Raw genomic sequence first — 22,497 nt, 5'->3', positions numbered from 1 at the left:
GCACTGTGAGGAACACAACAAACAGGGGTTGGCCTTTCACACAAAAGATTACTACTCTGCGGGACGACTGACTGTGTGTCACCAGGCAGAGCTGCAGGACAAACATTGTACTCTGCACAGGTTGGCGGCAGACTGGTGGTTTAGGCTCCAATGGCTCCCAACTTCATGTGTGGCCCATTTTATGAATATCAATTTAATGTTTACTTAAGAAACACAATTATCTCAAGGAGTAATGTGCAGTCACTCCATGTGGGCGCAGCTCATTATTCCCCAGACAGATGCATGAGATATGGTGGTAGAGTAGAATTGCAACAAGAGATGTGCCATCTATCAGTGGTGATGACAGAGAGGTCCATCTAATGACCATTAGCTGCTGGTTGACAGCACTGCTGGGAGGGCTAGCACCACACAATGTACACAGCAAAATCTCCTCTGATGAGTGATTAGCTTTGAACACTCTATATAAATCTGCAGCTCGTCAGACGTGAGCGAAAAGGGACTGGACATGTCTCTAAAGTAACTCTGACAAACAAAACACATCATTTTCCGACCGGAACATTGGCAATGTACAACATAGATCATCATTCTCTTTCTCCATGTTATAAATTGCTCTTTGTTCCACTCTTTAAAGTGTGAGACTCTCTGTCACTTGTGATTAAGAGAAGTTTTTTTTTTCCTGAAACGGGAAATGAAGGAGTAGTGCAAAAAAAAGGTCACTTTTAAAAGATGATTGTTTTGTTGAGAAAAGCAGAAAGACCCGTTTCCTTACCTTTAGGAATGGCTGACACAAAACGCTTCTTCCACCATGGTCTGTTGCGATCAGACTTCTCATCATCACTGTCTTTTCTGTCCTCAGACTATGAATGAAAATCACAAAAATGGGAAGTGTAGTATATGATAAATCGTAACTGGCTACCAAAAATACATAAATACTAGAGCTGTCAAATGAATCTATGTAGGGTTTTCCTCAGGAAATAATAATAAAAAATGAAGTAATCCTTATTTTGCAAGGCTTCATCCAGTGAGTTTACGACACTGTAACAGCTATGCAGAATGACAAACACACTGGGTGAATTTTTGTCCACTTTAAACTGATTTAACTGATTTTCATCGCTGTCCAAGACTGAGAGAGAAAAAAACTAAATTGTTCCACGGTGTGGCTTTGTGTAATTGATGGTGATAATTCTTACCTCTCCTTTCAATGAATCCTTGCTGGGTGACGAAGATGGCCCTAAAGCGAAGGCCCCAGCAGGGTCACGGTCTTCAACTGCGACACGGCGATTGAGGCCGGGGTCACTCGTTGGTCGACGGCCTGGGCAGACAATGTCAGAACTTCGGCTACGGACCAACCTGTCAGGGAAGGAATGGCGCTGCTTGGTGTGCTCCAACTCAGCCTGAGCCAAACTGTGGGGCATGAAGAGTGAGTGCCGCGTGTCCTGCCCCAGGGCGCTGGCTTCAGGGATGGGGGGATCTGGGGGTGGGTGAGCAGGCCTAGCATAGTGTACTTTTGGTCTCACTATTGTTCCAGTGGTGGAACCTGTAACAAGAAAAGCCCCAGAAAATAAGGCACATGAACTCTAAACTCTCAGGATACTTCATTAGGCAGACCGATTTTTAATGCTTAATTGAACAATATATTTTTTTAAAACAGCCAATACAAAGGTAACTGTTTTAACTGTCACTTGATAGGCATTTAGTTGATGTTTATTATTGTGAATCTACACAGTGGCAGAAAAAGAGATAACAGGAAGAAAAACACCTTAGAAGAGGCAGAGTGCTAAAGAAAGATGTACGTGGGATACAAGCCCTAGGTGGAGGTAGGCCACCTGTTCCAAGGGTACACTCATCTTCTGAAAAGCTTCCAAAGGCAGTTTTTTTCTTTGCCATAAGCACAGTGGGACAAGGGGACGGTGCCAAAGAGCCTGGGGTGAGGTCTCTCAACCTGTCATCCCTTCACCTTGCAGCCACCACCGTTCCTCTCCAAACAAACTCAGCAGTACAAAGAAAAGTCTAGACACGCTAGAACAAAAGATTCCTATCCTATTAAACAAATGGGCTTAATGAAATGGCATGTGGACTAGCACGCCCAACAATTAGTATTAAAACTGGGGGAGAAACAAGCAGTCTTATTTTATTTTGCTCAAGCTGTGTTGAGGGCCCACAACATTAGGGTCTGGATTTAATGACGCTAATGTCTAACAATGATTTGCTGTGAAGCATTTTAGGAGTGAAAATTACCTTCCCCGGAGGAGAGGGGATCAAACATGGCCAATAAGGACTCTGCTTGTGAGGGAGGTGATGTTAGATGGTGTGCTCCTGTAACAACACAGGGGGATATGATGCCATTAACAATATTCACCAAACTAACACACAAATGCAAACAGTTTCAAAATTGTTTAGCAAATTATGTCTTTTGTGAACACTCCACTGTCCAATCTCTCCAAGTAAAAGTGTAAATGTTAAGCTGTCAACATGAGGAAACAGTGATTTAGATTGGTGGCCACCCTGAAAGTGACAGAGATGGATTGTTCTGGCTGATGTGGACTGGACTAATGACTTAGCAAGCCTAGCTGGGATGTGACACTCTCCTACCGTGGCCTGACTCCTCCCCATCTGGACTGGTCACAGAGTCCTTTCCTCCAAAGTCTGAGCTGCACTCTGAGCGCAGATCCTCTATCTTGTTGGGGATGTCTTCTGAGGTTGCACTGATACCTTCAGGGTAAAAAGAAAAAAAACACACAAACAACAGTGTTTACGCTTAGGACAAAAGCAACTCAGTGGTACCAAAGTCTACTGGGAAATGTGTCAGCGGTCAAAGGAAAGACAAAAAAAAAAAAAAGGTGGAATTTTTTCTGCTCTTTACGCTTCATCTCTTAGAAGGGGACCAAGTGGGAGCATTAAATTGGTTGTGTAAGCGCCCATGGGCTATGGCAGCGATAGGAATGATGCTTGAGCTATAGACATTGTGCACTGGATGGATCCTGTGAGACAATTGCATGTATACTGCGCACATCACCACTGGTTTCTTATCTGAACACTGCAATATAACCCTGACAACATTTACCACTCTTACAAAGATCATTTCCCTCTGACAAATGACGAAAAAAGAATGAGGCCTATGCCTGATGGACCCTCGGCATCATGTAGCTAAACATTAGAAACAGTTCTCATTATCATGCTGAACAGTTCTACACCACTACAACTATAACTATAATTCTCACAGTATGAATCAAAACATTTTCTTTGTGAGGGCAAAAAAATGCAGCTCTTTAATTTGGTATCTTTAGACTGTAAGTGTGCCTACTTGTCTTTATAAGCTAGACTTGAAACTTGTGCAAGGGGAGGAATAGAGTTTCAAATTATACCTGAAACAACACTGAGGCCCGGAGTGCTGGGTCGAGAGCTGACCTCACGGACTTCAGTATCATCTGAGGTGCTGCCAACCCCTGAGCAGCTCTCCAGCTCCTGCAGTCGTTCCTCCTGTTTCAAGTCTGGAGCTTCTGTAAATTGACAAAAAAAAATGACACGAACAGGTCAAAAGATGATATTCAAACCCATCTCTTATTTGTGTGTGGTCAAGTCCTGTTGGAATTATGCTGTAATCATAGGGGTTGCTCCAGACAATGGCCATTCCGTCACTCCACCGCTTCCCTCTTGATGACCATTGCCGAGTGCACACATATGCATGGAATCAAAGGATACATTACTACGAGTGATAACAGCCAAACAAAACCATAAAGCTAGTGAAGCCAGTTCTTTGGCTGCCCAATGGAGCTGTTGGGTCGAACCCAGAGGCTCCATATGAACAGCAGTACTCATTTGCATGCTCGTTAGTAATAATGTGCTAGTGAAGTGCTCTGTAGAGTGTAGTTTTCTGCTTCCAAACCATGAAACAAGCACACTACTTGAAGAAAGCCTCTGATCGCGCTATTACTGAGCAGAAGAGGAGCAGCAAACGGAACAGATAGCAATCAAGACACTCATGCATGTCATCTACAGCACCTACTGAAATGGTGTATTACAATTAACATAAGGCACACACATTTCCAAGGATGTGTTGTTAATAAAGGGCACTCATTGACTTTTACAAAGAACTGAAGCTATAAAGTCTATTTTGTGCATATTACCTCATTAATTAAAAGAAAAAAAGATAATAAGTTCCTTGTTATTGTTTATTTTTTTACTTCCAGGACTTCTTGCAGTGGCTAATTTAATGCAGCATTCTTATAGAGCCACACAGAGATTGACATTCTTTTAGAGTTTTATTGCCAACCTTAGCGCCAATAGGGGTACTCAATTCCAACACAGAACACAGTTCAGCTCGCACACGTGTTTCTTCCTCACTCTCTCTCTCTCCCACAACAACACTTCCTTTTTCACTAATAACATTAACAGCGTGGTGCTTTCACAAACATCAGAATTTAGAAGAAAGAAGATTACAACACTAACAGGTCATTAAAGTAACATTTCTGACACCTCGTGACCAGTGTTGAATACTACATGTTAACGTGTATTTCAATGCGTTTTCTGAATGTCACATACTGTATCTGTATTTGCTTTTTAGTCCTTTCAGTCATTTTTATGCTTGAAAAAGCTTAATTTAGGCCAAAAATCCGTACAACTGTGAAGCCGCAAAATTCAAAGCATGATGTGGTGAGGGACTATTCCTTTGTGATAGTATTATCTTTGTAAAAGCAGACCAGTGACACAAATGAACTTCTGTATGCACATAGATTGTGCAGGTATAGCTAATTGTGACAGGTGTGTATATTTATGTTTCAGTTAATTGCACTGATACCCATGTGATCACAACAACATAGCATAAAATGTACACGTCAGTCTCTGAACAATACAGGATTGACACCACATAAACTGAGTGAGGACAGATGCTGTCCTTGCGCTTCCCTCCCCACTGCTCCTTCACAGGTGCAAACACACCTGGAGGTCCCTCTAAGGAAACCCTGAGCTGCCTCTTACTGGCACACAAGGATCTGTCCTGAAAGACAGGCACGTGCATACAAATATGATGACAGATGCGTGCACACATTTTGGGTGTGGAACACATTGTGCACACACACCTGGTGTCCCTCCCCCCACTAAAAAACAGTAAAAACATGAATATGCATGCAAACACACACACACACACACACTTGAAAACACATATTAATGAGTGTGGTAGGAGTGAAAGCACAGGCATCACAACACCCAGAGTCAACATAAGGGTCAGAAGGTGACAGCAGGATGAACCTGGCACCCCACCTGAATCACTCGGCAGGACCTCCACACTCCAAGCCTCGCTTGTAGTCTCTGAGATTGTGGAACCGTAGGGGTCCAATAGCACCGAGCCCGAGCCTGGGAGACACAGCAGGCTGCCGAGCATGTTTTCTGCAGCTGCCCCTGAGAAAAGAGAAAAAAGATTTAACCTCTTTCAGCGTCAAGTCACCTACACTGTCAAAGAACTTCTCACACTTCTTTTGTTTTTATGACTTTATTTGTTTTTAAAGGTTTTCGTTTGTATTCTGTGACTAGTAACTTGTAACTAGCTGTAGACAACAAGTAGAAATTTTTACCTAGTGGAGTGCTAACAAAAACAGAAGGTAATATGATACCTGAGCTCAGATATCATTTTAAATGAGCCAGTAAGGAGAGTGTCGAGATGTAGCTTTATACGTGACAATTTTCAATTTTGATCAAATAAAAACGTATTTTCCGGACCATAAGTCCCTCAGGAGTAAAAAAAGAGTAAAAAATACTGTATATATAGAAGTCACACTGAACTATAAATCGCTTTTATTTAAAAACTGATTTCAGACATTTAATCTGGAAAGTCGTGTTATTCAAATACACAACAGCACACAGAGCAATAGGCTAAAAAGGTGCCCAGTATGTTAATGTAACACTTTAATAGTTACTCTGTTACACAATAGCATCAAGAACATACCTGGGAAGCTAAATTAACATAATAAGTCAGTGAGTCCAACAAGCCAGTGACCAGTAAGGAAGTTCACCAAGGTCCCGTGGTTTATGGTCCGGAAAATATGGTAGTAAACCCATAGAAGGAGATTATCGAGAGCCCTACTAACCCAAAGATGAACCCACTTTTTGGGGGTAAATGGTATAAACTAGGGATACAAAATGGCAATAACATGTTAAAAATTAATTTGAAGAAAACAAAACTAACATAAAAACATACCGATTCAACGAGAGATGTCAACCCCTCCCGATTTTCGAGTACTTGCACACAATGTATCCCTATACTACTGTAAATTCTAAAATGTGCCCACGTGATGTGTGCCCACCTCTAGGAAATCCATTACGGTAAAACACGGTCTTTACAGAAGTGAGTGTTTTGGATACCACCTGAGCACGGGAAGGGATACGTGATTCATTTAATTACAGGATCGAAATTTGATTAAGTCATTTAAAAAAATTATCTAAAATCGATAGACTGCACTAGTTTAAACAAGATGGTGAGTTTTTCACTCACAGAAAGAGAATTTGAGGTCACATGCATTTTATGCTGAGGTCCACAAGCTCAAATACACCAGCAGCAAAGGTCAAACGTTAATGATAATATCTCACCAGGTCTGGTCTTCCGGGCCATGAGTTTGGGCTGTTTATTACACCTCACATTAGTCACAAACAAATTACTGTCCTCCCATGTTGTTATTAAGTCACCTGCACAGTGACCACCTCCACTTGAGAGAACAAAACTTAACAAGGCGGAAGAATGCAGAGGAGTAGCAAATGGCAAGCAGGTGTGTAGGAGTCGGTGTTCACGGTTCTCAAGATGCCCTGCGATAGCTGCACCCTGAGGTACATCTTGCTTCGACTTAATGACACACGTGCCATGCGCGCGCGCACACACACACACAAACAAACACAAACACAAGTTGGTGGGGGGCAGAGCTCCTATCCTGCTGTCCACGTTTACAATCTTCAAGACCACTTGTCTTTCAGGTGGATGATTGAATGAGTAGCACAACAAGAAGTGAAACAATTAGAATTTCTGCCTCATTATCATGGTAATCTTATCAGTGGGATAATGAGGTATTAATGGATATTTAATGTGCAGCTCATAACCCAATCCCTTGGAGAAAACACATAAGGAAATCGCTGTAAATTCACTTAATGATGGAAAAGTCCCCCAACGCCATATTCCGAAGAATGAAAAATGGCGGATGCAAATGAGAAGGAACCAAGGTCAATAAGACTGCAGGGACCAAATGAATGTCAGAGAGAGAGAGAGAGACAGAGAGAGAGAGACAGAGAGAGAGAGACAGAGAGAAAGAGAGAGATATATAGAGCAAGAGAAGATGACAGAGGGCTTGGTAACAGAAGCACTGAGGAGAGGAAACAAAAGGTGTGAATGACAGACGGAATAGTGCCAGATATGAGTCAATATCTTCTCTTGAACTTGCAAATTGAGGGGGAAAAAAATCTGACATCATTCTCTTAATTGTTGAGTGCTAACATTGAGAGTTAAGCACTACAATTGGGTATTATTGCATGAAATTAGATAATTAATATTTCATTCCATTTTGACCATAAAGTGTTTTTCCCTGCAGACCTACAAAAGAACTTGAAATGTACGGGCGTAGACGACGTTGCATTCAACCAGGTGTCCTCCAATGTTCATTATATAGATTTACCATAATATTCCATCCATTTTCTGTACTGCTTGTTCTCACTAGGGCTGCGGGTATGCTGGAGCCGATCCCAGCTGACTTTGGGCTGCACTGGTCACCAGCCAATCGGCAGGGCACATATAAACAGACAACCATTTACACTCACATCTATGGACAATTTGGAGTCTCCAATTAACCTAGCATGCATATTTCTGGAATATAGGAGGAAGCTGGAGTACCCGGAGAAAACCCACGCATGCATGGGGAGAACATACAACCTCCACGCAGAGATGTTCCAAAAGTGATACGAGACTGTGAGGCCAACATGCTAACCACTAGGCCACCGTATGGCCTAGATTTACCATAATGTTGTTCAACAAAAATGCCTTGCTACATATTCCACCCACATTTTTAGGACCCTTGCACAATCAAATAAGTGTCAAACATCTGCCTTTACAAATAGAACAGTGTTTAGTTTTGACTGAAAGGTATTTTAACATTCTGTTTATTATTGTGGCTATATTTTTCAGTTATTTACAACTGCATCATACTATGTACGGTTTCTAATTTTTGATTACGGCACGTTTCCCTTCGTGGACTGCAATAACACAAAATTGTGTCGGTGCAATTTCACCTACGTGCCACAAGGTGATGACATTTCCCTGAAACTATTTATACAGCAGAGACTAAAAGCCGCCTCATGAAGTGCAAATCAAGCTGATAAATGCAGAAACCACTTACAAGTAACAAACATAGTCCTACCTGCTATTTCCTGCAGTCGATCTTCATCCATGTTGGGGTCAAAGTCACTGCCAAGCACATCAGTGCTCCATGTCTCACTGACAGTCTCAGAGATGTCACGATCCTCTGTCAGGCCCATCATGTCTCTGATTTCAAACTTGCGCAATTTATCATCCAAGTTGTCCTGAGTGGTGGCTAACAAAGATACAACATATGGCTCATTCAAAAACTTACATTTACAGCATGTCAACATAACGTCCCACCCAAAAAAAAAAAAAATTTCTTGGTAGTATAAAACCAGGTACAAAAAAATATGTAAAAATTACACTGTTGAATGTAAGGGAACAGTTTTGAACAGTGGTGGTTAAAATATATATATATACACTGTATATATACACTGTATATTATTCTGTAAATACTGTAGTGAAGAAAAACTACGTATTACTGATTTTCAGCACAATATTCATCCTGCAAAATAAATAAAATAAAAATTAGATGAAAAAAAAAAGAAAACACACCCTGTTCATGCTCCAAAAGCTGCAGAGCCTCCACCCCGTTGCTGCCTGAAGGTCCAGCTCCCAGCTCGGAAACTGACTCACCCTCCAGGTCGAGAGATGACACGGAATTAGAACGATTAGATGGACCTGAAGAAAATATTTAAAATTACTGTCTGAGCTCCATTTGGTTTAGTAACCCTTAATTCAATATTCATGATTGTTGTGGAACATTCTGATAGGAAAATAAAAAAAACATACCACCAAGGCCGACAAGGTCATATTTAATAAAAGTTGGTGGAGGGGTGAGGCCTTGAATATTTTAAAAGGGAGTATTTTTGAGTAATCGCAACATAGACAGGTAAGACATTTTGACACCCACAGAGCTATCTATTTATAATTTATGGTGAGTCTGGTGGAATGAAAAATAACATAAATAATGTTGATTTTGCTGTGGATCATGTCAAAGGTCACACTCTCCAGATGTCCTAATAGGCCAGTGAGAAAACTTACCCTCAGAAATGCCTTCCAGGTTGTCACTACAGAGGGAGAAGCGCAGAGTTTTGTCTGGTTTACCATGCAGCTTATTGTCATCTGTATGGCTGTCCCCTTGGCCCCCTTCAGCCATCTGCAAGTTCAAAACCTAAAGAGAGCAATAGAGTAGTACTGTTAATTTAAAAAAATGTCTGCATACAACATTATTGCCATTACAGTTAAAATAAGTTCACATAATCTATCATGACACTCTTTGAAAATCATACAAAGCATGACATTAATACAAAATAAAATAACTTTAAATAATATTTCAGATAAATGAATACATGAATAAAATACAAAAGTACATTGGCTTCTTACGGTCTGTCTAACTAGTCATCCAAGTGCCTTAAATTGCTGCTTCCTTAGGTTGCGTGCTTTCTTGGCTATGTTAGCGTTGCGTTTTGTCAAATGCTCATTTATGTAAACGTGTTCCTTTCAGCTTACTTCTCTGCTTCAGCAGTGATGTTTTGTATTTGTTTGTGAACTTTCTGATGACAACAGGTGTTGTTGCCATACAGTGTACTGCATATGCCGGTCATGTCCATTTACTTCCACCTAATTTGATTGCATCAAGTTGGCCACCTGTTGCTCCGTTGAAGCATCATCCATTTTATCTTGATCTCCTTTGATCTCAACTGCCCTGGCATAAAACGTGGGTATAATGCATAGCCCTGTCACAATCACATCATTCATACATGTGCTTTGCTCTAACTCATCCATTCTGCAGATCATTTGCAATATGATCTGACCCTTATCTTCATTCGGTTTCTTCACAGCATCCATTTTTTCTTCCAGCCTGGCAACCTCTTGATGACACACAGGATTCTCTTCCCAGACTTCCTTGACGTGTTTATTCATAGATTGTGCTGGGGGGTTTTTTATGTCAAATGCAGGAGAAAAATGACCCCTGGGGCGCAGAGGAGCACCCGTGCTCTAAAGGCTCCTTGGAATTTATCATGTCATTCAACATTGTTATGATGTCTCGATTGGTACCTATCCTCATCTTGATGGACATTCATTGAGTCGAGAGAAGCCTTTTTTCTGCCACGTTAGTTCCTCATGCCAGACACTATTCAAGCGGAGGGTATCAGCACACAGTTTTGTAAAGATGGTCAGGATTTATGGTCAAAAAAAGTACGTACCAAAATAGTCTAAAACTCAGATAGCAATGCAGAGCTCACTCAGCCAGTAGACATGCGTTCCCTTTACAGGGATTCTAACAAACAAAATACATTAAATTGATTTCATAAGATTTGCAAAGTACATTACCTCATTTTCTGACATCATTCCAGGGACAGTCTGAGGTCCATTTCCAAGTGATATCACCAGCACCTCTTCTGGCATGAGTTCCTGCAGCGACTCTTGGGAGCTAGCCTCTGCCTCCCCCTCCTGGGCTATGTTGGTACGACTGCGGCTCCGAGCAGCTGCTGTTTGGTGTTTGGAAAGGAATGAGAAGATAATGGAAAGATTGAAGAATCTACAACATTTGTTACAAATGTTTTAAACCAAAATTTGTGTCTGTCAAAAACGAAGTGGAAAATATTCCGTTCCAAACACTGCTTTATGTTCATCTTCAAAGCAAATGTAAAAAACAACTTTAAAACGCATGAAATGGAAATATTAGGCGTGAAGCACTTAACATGGGGATGTTGTGTGAAAAATCTGCCCAATGGCAGTTTGAGCCAAAATACTGTACAGTACACAAGTGTGCCCAAACCTTTTTAAAGCCAACAACTATATTGAAATAATAACACATGATTATTCTATAAATGATAATGATACAACCAATATGCTTACACACTACAGGAATGAAAAAAGCAGCTGTCACACAAAGAAGCTTCTTGTTAGGGTATAGGGAGTTCTGTGCTAGGTTTATTGTGGCAATTTGGGTCTCTGCCCTTTACAAAAAGGACCAACTTTACATATTATGCAAGTTGAATAACTGGCGTGAAATACATGGTATTTATTGTTCTTCTACCAAGTAAAACAAGCCACCATGTTTTACTCAGTATAAGTTACTTATTACAGTAGTCTCATAGTGCCATACAGTATTTTTGAATATTGTTGAATTAAAATGAAAGACCTTTCTGATGAATAACCAGGAGAGAGGAATTTGGTATTCCAGACGTACTTGCATAAGAACAACCGGGAATGACAAGAGACAATTTAAAGTGAATAAGATGTAGCAAGGGCAGGCAAAATATCCTTGGCAAGTACTGTGATGATCTAACTTCTACTTTGAGCAAAGTGCCTACTAATGAGAGCAAAGGTTACCAATGACTGACGGATTGATCCAAACATCTGTCATATATATAAAACGTATCAAAATGAAATGGTTGTTCTTCATTGTAGTCTAAAGATAGCTTAAAATTAGAATTACACAAGGACAGAGTTGTGAATTTCAATGGCACTCCATATGTGTGACTTCTTGGCAATAATGAAACAACTACATTTGTACCCTAAGTGGGACAAGCCTGTCACTGAGTTATTAACATAAAAAAAGATACTGTACTGATGTACTGATGTCAAGTGTTCCTGATATCATACCATTAACAATTTCACCATGATTGTCTAGAAAAATATGCCTCCTGAGATTGCACACTACTTATTGAATCACTTGAGGTTGAATCATTGTGATCTGCTATGAGATCTCAATAAGAATTCAAATTGATTCAAAATTCTTATGACATGCACCGTAATTTCTAGTGTATAAACCATCACTTTCTTCTCACGCTTTGAACCCTGCGGCAGTGATGCGGCTAATTTGTGGTCGTGCTCTTATCTCGGGACATGTCCTGTGCTTGGGAGCAGTCAGTTTGCGCGCACGCCCTTGTCATGGAGAAAACGTGGAGAGGTGCATGTGATGCGGCTTCCAGGTTGAAGGCAATCGATCTAGTGACTTTTGCTCACGTCTGCCAGTGGATCTTGGCAGCGTGGAGCGGTGTCGGGTGGTCCACTGTCAGCGGCGAGCTTCGGGGGGCTGTTAGTGTCGACTGAACGAGTCCATGTATGAACTTAAATCTAATTGAATATGTCATTGCTCCAAAACAACTTAATTTCCAACTTGTACGTTTATGAAACACGCAACCTTAGGGCTTTTTCTTTTGGGTATTTTTGGGTATTATGCATTTCGGATAACATTGTGACAAAAACTAAGGCACATACTAGAGCCGATTATGACGTACCACACATTAATCAATATCGGTGAATATGTAACCGATATATTAACTTTTTTTTTTTGCTGTGCAGAGATTCTGTTGCTCCCTTCCTGTGTGTCTCTCTGTGCTCCGTGCCCGAGTACCTGGCCCCGCCCCCACACCCACAGACAGAGCAGCGCTCTTCCTGCCTTACTCACTCGGCTGCAGGAGAGAAACACCGAAAGAAGCTGCAGGGGTTTTTTTGTTGTTGTTGTTGTTGTTATTTTTGTTTTGTTTTTTAGACCATGGTAAGCTGTGACTTTGGGCTCGTCAAGGAGAACATTCTTGTTTTTTTTCGTGCATGTTTTAGAGAGCGTATTACAGCGTTTTAACATTCTGTAATTTCCATCTGTGAGATAAACCAAGATAGATGCAACTCTTAAACCACATATGTCCACCAAGACTATTATATAGCGTTTTAAAGTGAAATAAAGATATACGCAGATATACACAGTGTCCCACTGCACTTCATACTTCCATGCAGGATTTACAGGGGCTCATACATTCACCAGTTAATGTCTTCATTAAAATCATTTTGAAAATCCATTCATTTATTTTGTATGCCGCTTAATCCTCATTAGGATTGCAGGGGTATGCTGGAGCCTATCCCAGTTGACTTTTTAGGCGAGAAGTAGGGTACACCTTGGACCGGTCGCCAGCCAATCGCAGGGCATATATAGAACAGCAATCAATCGCACTCGCATTCATACCTATGGACAATTTAGAGTCTCCAGTTTACCTAACATGCGTACTTTTGGAAAGTGGGAGGCCCCGGAGAAGACCCATGGGGAGAACGTGCAAACTCCACACAGAGATGTTGAACGGAGATTTAAACCCAATCTTCCAGATCTCCTGACTGTTTGGCCAACATGCTAACCATTTGGCCACCGAGTGGCAATTTTGAAAATTTAATGTATTTAGTTGGAATTTTATATATTGCATGTTTTGAAAGCTGCTACAATGTTATATAAAATGTAGTTGAGTCCCTTGTATTAAGTCTAGCAACATGATGCATGTTTTGATTATTTCTTATTTTGTTTGTCAACTTCCCCCCCCCACACACACACACTTTAATGTTTGTGTCAGCATTCGTTTTTGAGCTGTTTGCAACTACTCAGTGGATGCAGATGGAACTTTTCAATCGCTAGTAAATGTGACTGATATTGTTAAGATGTTTTTGTGAATAAGTCTTTTATAAACACATAATGAATTAGTTGGAAAAACACCTCATAACTTTCAGACAAATGCAGCGGCTTGGTTTTATTTTAAAATAGTCAACTATAGTATCAAATTCTATGTTCACTACCAAAATGCACTAAAAGTAAACATTTTCAGTTGACAGGCCACTTGACAAAAGACTGAAGATGCAACATCTGCGGTGCGCAAGTTAGCCAGGGCTCCACCACCAGCAAAGCAAAGAACACTACACTAAGTCCCCAACTTACGAACATCCGACTAGCGAACATTCGGAGACACGAACACAAGCCGACTGGTCTATATTTTCATGTATTTTGCCTTATAAGTCCATATTTATTTATATTTAAGTCCATATTTCACATGCTTGACCAGTAGAGGGCACTGTGACACTGCTAATGGGACCAACAGGCTACAAATTCCAGGGGGAGGAGACGTGAAGAAAAGCAAAGTTGTAGCTGTACCATGCAACCCGGCACAGCTTGTGATTAAAGTTCATGAAGACTTAATAGGCCTGCTTAATTCTACATCACCCACAGAACACTACCTCTTTTAGAAGAGTCTAACAACGATGATGATGATTTGTCCTTTTTTTTTCCAATAATCCCTCCTCCTCCACCACCGACGACGTACTGTAAGCTCGAGCTCCTCTTCAAAGGTAAATAACATTTATCATTACGTATTATTATATCATTTTTATTATTGTTTTTTTTCATTAATTATCCTCGTTTAACATTACTACTACATCCAAACTCATATTTACATACATATGCATATACATGTAGTACCTATATCATTGGTAATATTACCTTTTCCCCTACTTAAGAACAATTCGACTAGCGAACGATCGTCTGTAACCAATTGTGTTCGTTAGTTGGGGATTTAGTGTACAAATTTGTGGCAACACTTAAAAGTACATCACAAAAAGGCATGTCCTTATGTTGATGTTACTAATTAAACTTCCTTATTTTAATTTCATAGTCTTCTGCTTCTTTGTGTTGAATCGTATTTTGGGTATTATAAGAATTCATGTTCAATCACAGTATATATCCTGTGTATGTCAATGCTCTTATTTCATACTGTATATCGGCCGATATATCGGTTATCGGCCAACATATCGGATATCGGCTTTTTTCAGACCCCAATATCGGCATTAGCCCCAAAAATCGCATATCGGTCGGGCTCTAGCACATACAATGTATATTATGCTACAGACCAATTTCTATTTAAAACAGTAAAAATGTGAAAAACTTAAATCGCCTGACCCAACACATGGAGCAAAGCAAGGTGAAAGTGCATGTAAGTGAGCAGCAAGGGTGGGCATCTCTTACAGTACTTCACGCATGCAGTGATGTTGGAAAAGCGTAATCTAACACAAAGCTGGGAGAAATGCTAGCTGAATAACTTCCAGCTACAATACAACTGACAGGTTACCCACCAAAAGGGGTTACTAATGGAATGTGAGCAGACAGGGAGGTGGCTGTGTGGTCCCAGGATGTTATAGCAGCTAAGTGTTGTCCTGGTGATTCATTGGCAGCACAAGAGGGGAAAAAAGAAGGACAAGGTAGGGAGTGGGAGAAAGAATACAGAACATATCTCAAACGTCCATTCAAAGGTATTTTGAGCATCAAGATTGTTTTTACGATCATATTTCAGAAGCAAGTGGTTTCTTTTCTAATTGAGAGGGAGTTACAATGAAGCATTTGTCTTGAAAATACTAATGAAGGTAGTCAAAGCATCTTTTCCACGCATTCCAATTACAGTTGAGTTCATTTATATTTGGTAATTTAATTGGTTGTCATTTCTGTAATTGAGCCCCAATCCAGACCATGCTAATTATCTTTATAACAAGCTGAGAAGAAGCTCATTAACTCTGTATAAAACACAGGCCTCTAACTAGCCATCACTGCCCTGCTTGTTTATTTTGTTTCTCATTAGAAAAGATTATAATTGATCCTCAAGCTCTCATTTCAACACGTGCGAGCAAAATGGCCCTCAAATCTGCACATCAAAAATTTACAAGTGGTTGCATCCTTATCAGCACACCAATAAATAAATTGTAAAAGAGAGATACCTATAGGGAGTCTGTTCTTCTTATTGGCAGGAGTACTAGCAGGGGAGAGCTGTGGGGTGTTGGAAGGGGTGAGTTCCAGACTATTACTCTTCACAGTTTGTGATTGGGGTACAGTGGCCAACAAGGTTTCCAGGGCCATGTGCTCTTCCTCCCGAAGGTGGTCCCCAGTCATCACACTACGCACAAAATCCACCTAAGCATGAAGAGAATTTCATTTTTTGTTGAAATGCTGACACTTTAAACAAGCTATAAATATAAGCATCTAGGGACAGTTAAACACTAAGCAACTTGTAGAGATTATTCTCAATAACATTTTACATAACAAAACTGGCAGTCTTTCAGAATTCATAGCTATTATATTGTCATTTCATTTTGTATTAATTGGCTTAATTCAAAGAAGCCGAGTCACAAGGAATGTGCGATCAAGAGCAATCCATGTCTTAGCATGCTAAAGAAAAAAAATCCCCTTAAAATCCCACATAAACTAAAGGCGCTCCAGTCTCACCAACCCAAAACAAACCAAAGTTTGTGCAACTAAGTCAGGCCGATAACTTTCTCCTTACATTGGCCAAACTGGTTCATCAGCCTGCCAGACCAAATCTGATTTGGCACTGTACAGAGCATATTTCCACTGCTTAAGAGTCAAGTGGTTGCAAGTACTGTATACCACTTTTAGTTAAAAAAATATATAATGCAGGAAAAAAAAAGGAAAAAAACACTATCAATTGATGTAATTGAGTGTGATGATCAAATACATGATCAAATTATTTCAGCTCTTATAACTGACTATTCATTCAAATCAAACATGGTCAAAAACATTTTGACCTTATAGTTTCAACTGTGTAGCATCAGTTAAATAATTTACCAATGCAATCAGCTGATGATGTGTAACATAGACTGCAGTCCTGCTTAGACCCTCTAGAAGATTCATGGAAGACATTGGTGGGGTCTCAACTGCTCTTCCACCGATCACAACATCCAGAAAAGCAGCAACACAACTCTGTATAAAACAGTAAGTACAAAATCAAATTTTGAATGATTGCAATAAAAAAATGTAAAAATTTTCACTCATACTTTTTCAAATTTCGACAAACAGCTTTTCCGTCTTGGGTCTGCATCATCATCAGCCATTGCCAACTGCTGCAAAAGCTGACCAACCTGTACACAAAAAAAGATAATAGCACACAAAAGACTGTTAGTACTAGGCCTGTCACAATAATCAAATCAATTAAATGTACGATAAACGAAAACAAACTCCATACTTTTGCCCAGCTCAATATATTGTCATGAGCATGCGTGTTTGTTTCCCCCCCCCTCTACCAATCAGGTTGGATGACAAGAGAATTCACATCTGTCTCAACACCTGGGCGTGTTGGTTCTATGGCGGAGTGACTGTCAGTCATTCAGTCTCTTTGTCCCAGTGGGGAGAGGCAGGGCGCTACAGAGTGTGCACTCGTGTGCCATGTGCTACACAATCCAATACTTTTTGTTCCTGTTGTGCCCGTAGTATAAAACATGATCTGATGTCAATTTCAGGCCGTTTGTGCATAGTCACTTTGTGACATGAAAAAGTTTGTGACAAAAAGACAATTAAACAAATAATTCAAAATGGTGGTACTTATGCTTCAGCTGCTGCGATTCCCGAGATATAACACCTCAATGTGCACCAAACGCATTTTTCCACATCCAAAACATGTACTTTGACCAAACTCTGACAAAATGTTACATCTCATTAAACATAAACACACCCAATCTTGCAAGTGAATCAAGGAAGTGTATATGCAAATCAGCTGACGCCTGCATTGACACAAAATGTACACTTCAGAGTTATTTCTCTGAGGTTTTTTTTGTCAATATTCAGACTATAACAGACAATATGTGTTACATTTTGGTTTTCTATTGATCTATTTTTTCTAATCAATACACTTGGGGAACTATTGTTGTCCATCATGGTTCCACGGAAGGTGAAGTTTGTTACTCTTATGATAACTAAGCTGTTATGATAACTAACTTTTTATTGTTGTGTGTGTTTTTCGCTAAGAGAGTCCATTATTTTCATTGGGTTTTTTATCTTTTTTGGTTTGTTTAATTTATTATGACATTTGTTTAATTTATTTTATTTAAAAGCTCTTGACATTACAATATTAAATACTCCAAAAAATTAAAGTTTATTGCTTTTGATACCGTGTACTCACATTATCATGCCACATATTATTACATTAATGAAAAAATGGTGTCAAAATAATGTTGATAATATTATCGGCAAAAATTTGTATGACAATTATTGTCCAGTGACAGGCCTAGTTAGTACAAAGTATATAGTGTATAACTATATAACTACATATAGTTATAAATATGTAAAAACTAGGGATGTCCGATAATGGCTTTTTTGCCGATAAGCGATATGCCAATATTGTCCAACTCTCAATTTCCGATACCGATATGTAACATGACATATCTCCTGTGGTGGAATTAACACGTACATACAAAGAATTAACAATACAATGGTATTCCTAATGGATACAGCATCAGCGATTAGCTTCTCAACGTGGCTGTAAACAACATTGTAAAACATCTGAGAAATACTTGATGTTAGGCTTAGGCTGTGACATTTGTTTTAAAAGTCAACAGAGTAGCCATTTACAATTTTATGATAGTCAAAAAATCCAGGGAAGAAAATCAAGTGTCGTAATTTTCATGTAGGCGCGCACACACGACGTCAGATTTTATCGGGAATTGTTACGTTCCTACTGAGGATAGGTTTTTGTTTACACGCTTGAGAGGCAGTTTGATGAGGTCATCCTTTGTGCGCCGGCAAATATGGGAGCACATTTTTGCAGAGCTGCTGGAAATGTGAATTTCTCTTGGAGAGTAAAAAAGTATCTAGTTATCTATCTAGCTATCTATCTACCTATGCCGTGGAATTAACAACGCCGCCACGAGTGGCAGCCTTTCAACAGCTATGCTTATTCAAGCACATTTTTACATGCCATGAGCGCAACGTCCGGCATCGGTGGGATTGCCTTCATGTCTACCCATTGATATCGAGGCAGCCATGCCGGTGATAAGATAAAAGTCGAGAGTCAAGCCTTCGGTACCTTCTATTATCATGGGAAACATGAATTCACTACCGAGTAAGATCCACGAGCTGGCAAGAACGTCAAGACCTTCAAATTTGTCTTTCACTGAGTGGCTAAGAGCTAGTGTTCCACAGCCTAGCGTGAGGAGCTAGCCGACTTCAATACAGTCAGAACGGCCAGGAACACAAGAGCCTGTGGAAAGCACTGTATGTGAACATACTGTTGTGTCATCCTGGCCATGTGAACATTAAAATGACCATCTAGACAGCATTTTTTTAATATTGTTTTTTGATACCGATATCACATTTTTATGCGATATCGGGATATTATCGGTGGGCTGATATTATCGGGCATCCCTAGTAAAAACACATTTTCCCCATGCCATTTACCTGCATTAAATTGAAGCGAGCCACTTCATTGATGGGAGCATCAGAGATGATACCATACTGCTCCGGGTTAACAATCGCTGGACAAATGAAGCAGGTCAGCAGTAGGTCCGTACACATAGTGCGCACCTCTCCCACCTCCAGATCTTCCACACATGACAACGTTTTGTACATCTGTGACACAATCCATCGCAGGCTGTGGGGAAAACAGTAGGTGTTCTGCTTTAAGTAACCAATGAACTTGTTGACTAGAGCAACCAGTTTCGCTTCATTGGTCTCCACAGCCGCCTGCACTCTTTGTTTATAGCCTTCAGAGCCTTTCTCTCCAAAGCGCTCCTGCTGCACTGGAGTGAGGCGTTCTGTCACTTTTCCTGGGTCTGTTTCTAGATGGTCCTCATCTTCAACCAGCAACTGCATAATGGGTTCATGGAGGGTGGCAGTGAGGAAGAGTTTGGCTGAGTAGAGGCCCTCGGAGAAGAGCTTGAAAAGGATGCTGAAGGCACATGTGCCTCGTCGCAGTAGTCGTCGTGGATTATCACTCTCCTTTAGCTCAAACTCTACTAGGTACCGCAACACCTAGTAGTCAAGAAGGAAACCCGGACAATTGTAATTAATCTTTGATTAGTTTAAAACTGGTTATGCAATAACTAGGAAAGTAAACCAAACCTGTAACAAGTAGCTCTCATCCTCCTGCATGATACAGTTGCCATAAAGTGAGGTGAAGACGGTGTGGATGACCCCCTGAGTGTGCTCCTGGTTAAGCCTCTCTCCTGCCACTAAGCACGATGCCACCAGTCGGGGGTTCTCCCTCAGTCGGGCCAGGAACTCACCATACATAGTCTCGTGGAAGCCCAAAGTCTTATAGCCGTCAACAAACTGCGTATCTTCCAGCATTTTGGCATGTTGGCAGCATTCAGCTGGAGAGGCTTCCGCACTATGAAAACAAGAAAATGACAGACTAGACATTATTCCTATCTCACTCCAAAAAAATTCACAAAGTAGAATACCACAACAAAGACTCACAACAAAGAGTGTTTTTACAAACAAGTAAACATTCTGAACGTTCATCTGACCTGGTGAGAATAAGACGATCTAGGTTGATCCGTTGCTGCTTGGCAATCCAGGCAGCCCGGTAAAGCCTCTCTGCTGTCTTCAAAACATCACTGTTTAGCCTCTGGATCAGCTGCTTCTCCGAAGCCACATAAAGCCGCTCTTGCTTCAGGTGGTGGGCCAGATTATGGATGTCTGGCTTCACCATCTTCACCAGCTCACACAGACTGAACGGGAAAGAGGTAGGACACAGTGGAGAACAGTGGAATAGAGGGGTTTTTCAAAGTAACGACTTGCCAGAAAATGTGTTTTTCCCATGAATACTTAGTATGCTGAGAATACTGAGTACACAAATTATATTTAAACAAAAGAGAAACTTAACTAAAAAATAAATATTAGGGCTTTATTAACAGCTCCAAATTAACTAAAAATTTTAATCAAGGTAAAAGATAGCACTCATGTCACACCAGGCTCTTAATAGTCGCAGAACATTTGAGTCACACATTAAAAGCGATGAGGGATTGCGTTCAAAGACACCATGTAATTTAAGATGAATTCACACATTTTGAGTGTTGTATATGTATCAACTGGAATTTCCGAGCATACTTAAGTGTAGCAAGTTGTACTTCCGCAGTCAGAGTTACGTTAGCGAGTCATGAAAATATCTGCTTATTGTTTCCACGTTAACGGAATCGCAGAATTGGCCGATAAAATCGGAATCTACTTTTAAATGCGGAATCTCGCAGAAAGTGACATGTGAATGAAATTATGTTATCGTGAGGAGAGGGAAATTTCCCGGCGGACCGCCCAATCATGACAGAATCTCATTGCAAACACTACTAAACATGTTAAAACGGCAGCAAAAAACCTTGCAAACTCCTCTCTTACAAAGCTTGAATGGAAGCTAGAGGGGTTAGCTTAGTTTACCAGAGCGTGTTAGTGCAGCTGTGCATGTATGTGTGTGTGTGCGAGTGTGTGCACGCGACTCAGGCTGGATGAGTATATTCTCACCATGTTGTGTTCTACCGCTTTAATGTAAGGACTATTTTATAATGTAAGGACAATTTTACGTGCCGGTTCTAAGAGGGGAAAAAAAGACGAGAGGCACGTTTATTCTGGCACCCAGCTTTTATCAACCGTCAACTACCATTCTCAAAACCCACAACACACTTCCGGCCTTCAAAATAAGAGCTGTTTGACACGTTTGTCTAATTGTGTAAACAAAATAAGGCCGTCATAAAAATATCTTACATTAATAGCACGGTTGGAATTACATTGGTTACTACATTTTCCTTAATCACAAGCACGGGCATTACAGTTTGTTGAAAATTGTGTAGCAATTTGTGCTGAGGCTGACATCCCATCAGAAAGAGTAGCCAAGCTACATCCATTTCTCAATTACTGGGCAAAATAGTCCAATTATGTATTGCATCAATAAATGTTAGGATTTTTGCATTAAATCAATGGACATTTTATTCACTAACCCAAATAGAACACACTCTGTGCTGGTAAAATAAGTGGAAAAGGTAATAAATGCAATTCTAAAAACTTAAAACAAAAAAAAACTGAACTTGAGAAAAATAAAACGCATTTCATTGGACCCTAGAAGTGTTGTTACGATGCTGACCAAACTAGAGACGTGTCTGTGGTTGGAGATATACTGCAATTATGGTGTTGGAAATGAACCGCTGTTGATGTGTTCAGGTCGGAATACATTTATAATAGAGCATCACACTCCGTGTGACTGTGTGGGGCACTACACAGTGCCTCCGTCTGCCGTCATAACAGACAGGTGTGGCTTGACATGATGCACATACGTTAATTATGCTAAAAAAAAAAAAAAAAAAATTACCACAATTAACATAAGAAATGTGTTACTGCCGTTAACATGCTATTTTTGATAGCCCTAATAAATATATACATTTTTGGAAAAACACAACATTCATATGACAAATACATGGCTGGGACATCTTTGTCATAGATACTTGTGAGAAATGATTAGAGTCAATGATGCAGACACAGCATGATGGGACACCTTGGAATCAATCAATATAAAGTAATGACGGTAATGGAAATGTCAGAGGGATGCTAACATCAGGAGCTTCCCAGGACGGGA

At 40.3% G+C, this 22,497-nt stretch overlaps 1 protein-coding gene across 4 annotated transcripts in view; it reads right to left on the bottom strand.

Moving 5' to 3' along the window:
- Positions 1–22,497, bottom strand: part of gapvd1 (GTPase activating protein and VPS9 domains 1) — a 38,825-nt gene that overhangs the window by 8,263 nt on the left and 8,065 nt on the right. The window contains exons 2-19 of one of the 4 annotated variants that reach the window (XM_054774136.1): positions 20,405–20,608; positions 19,998–20,265; positions 19,335–19,907; positions 16,940–17,023; positions 16,731–16,865; positions 15,866–16,058; positions 15,230–15,310; positions 10,670–10,827; positions 9,377–9,506; positions 8,888–9,013; positions 8,391–8,564; positions 5,260–5,397; positions 3,366–3,500; positions 2,593–2,712; positions 2,239–2,316; positions 1,191–1,537; positions 770–857; positions 1–3 (exon numbers count right to left, since the gene is read on the bottom strand). The exon at positions 1–3 is cut by the window's left edge and continues 30 nt beyond it. In XM_054774136.1, the coding sequence (XP_054630111.1) occupies positions 1–3; positions 770–857; positions 1,191–1,537; positions 2,239–2,316; positions 2,593–2,712; positions 3,366–3,500; positions 5,260–5,397; positions 8,391–8,564; positions 8,888–9,013; positions 9,377–9,506; positions 10,670–10,827; positions 15,230–15,310; positions 15,866–16,058; positions 16,731–16,865; positions 16,940–17,023; positions 19,335–19,907; positions 19,998–20,265; positions 20,405–20,589 (3,016 nt within the window). In that variant the 5' untranslated portion in view covers positions 20,590–20,608. The remainder of the gene's footprint in view (positions 4–769; positions 858–1,190; positions 1,538–2,238; positions 2,317–2,592; positions 2,713–3,365; positions 3,501–5,259; positions 5,398–8,390; positions 8,565–8,887; positions 9,014–9,376; positions 9,507–10,669; positions 10,828–15,229; positions 15,311–15,865; positions 16,059–16,730; positions 16,866–16,939; positions 17,024–19,334; positions 19,908–19,997; positions 20,266–20,404; positions 20,609–22,497) is intronic. The other 3 variants (XM_054774133.1, XM_054774134.1, XM_054774135.1) reach the window with 3 other exon arrangements.

The sequence above is a fragment of the Dunckerocampus dactyliophorus genome, chromosome 4 (genome assembly GCF_027744805.1).
Source record: "Dunckerocampus dactyliophorus isolate RoL2022-P2 chromosome 4, RoL_Ddac_1.1, whole genome shotgun sequence".
Lineage (NCBI taxonomy): Eukaryota > Metazoa > Chordata > Actinopteri > Syngnathiformes > Syngnathidae > Dunckerocampus > Dunckerocampus dactyliophorus.
The sequence above is the reverse complement of the archived record's forward strand: the minus strand, read 5'-3'. Positions and strand labels throughout refer to the sequence as shown.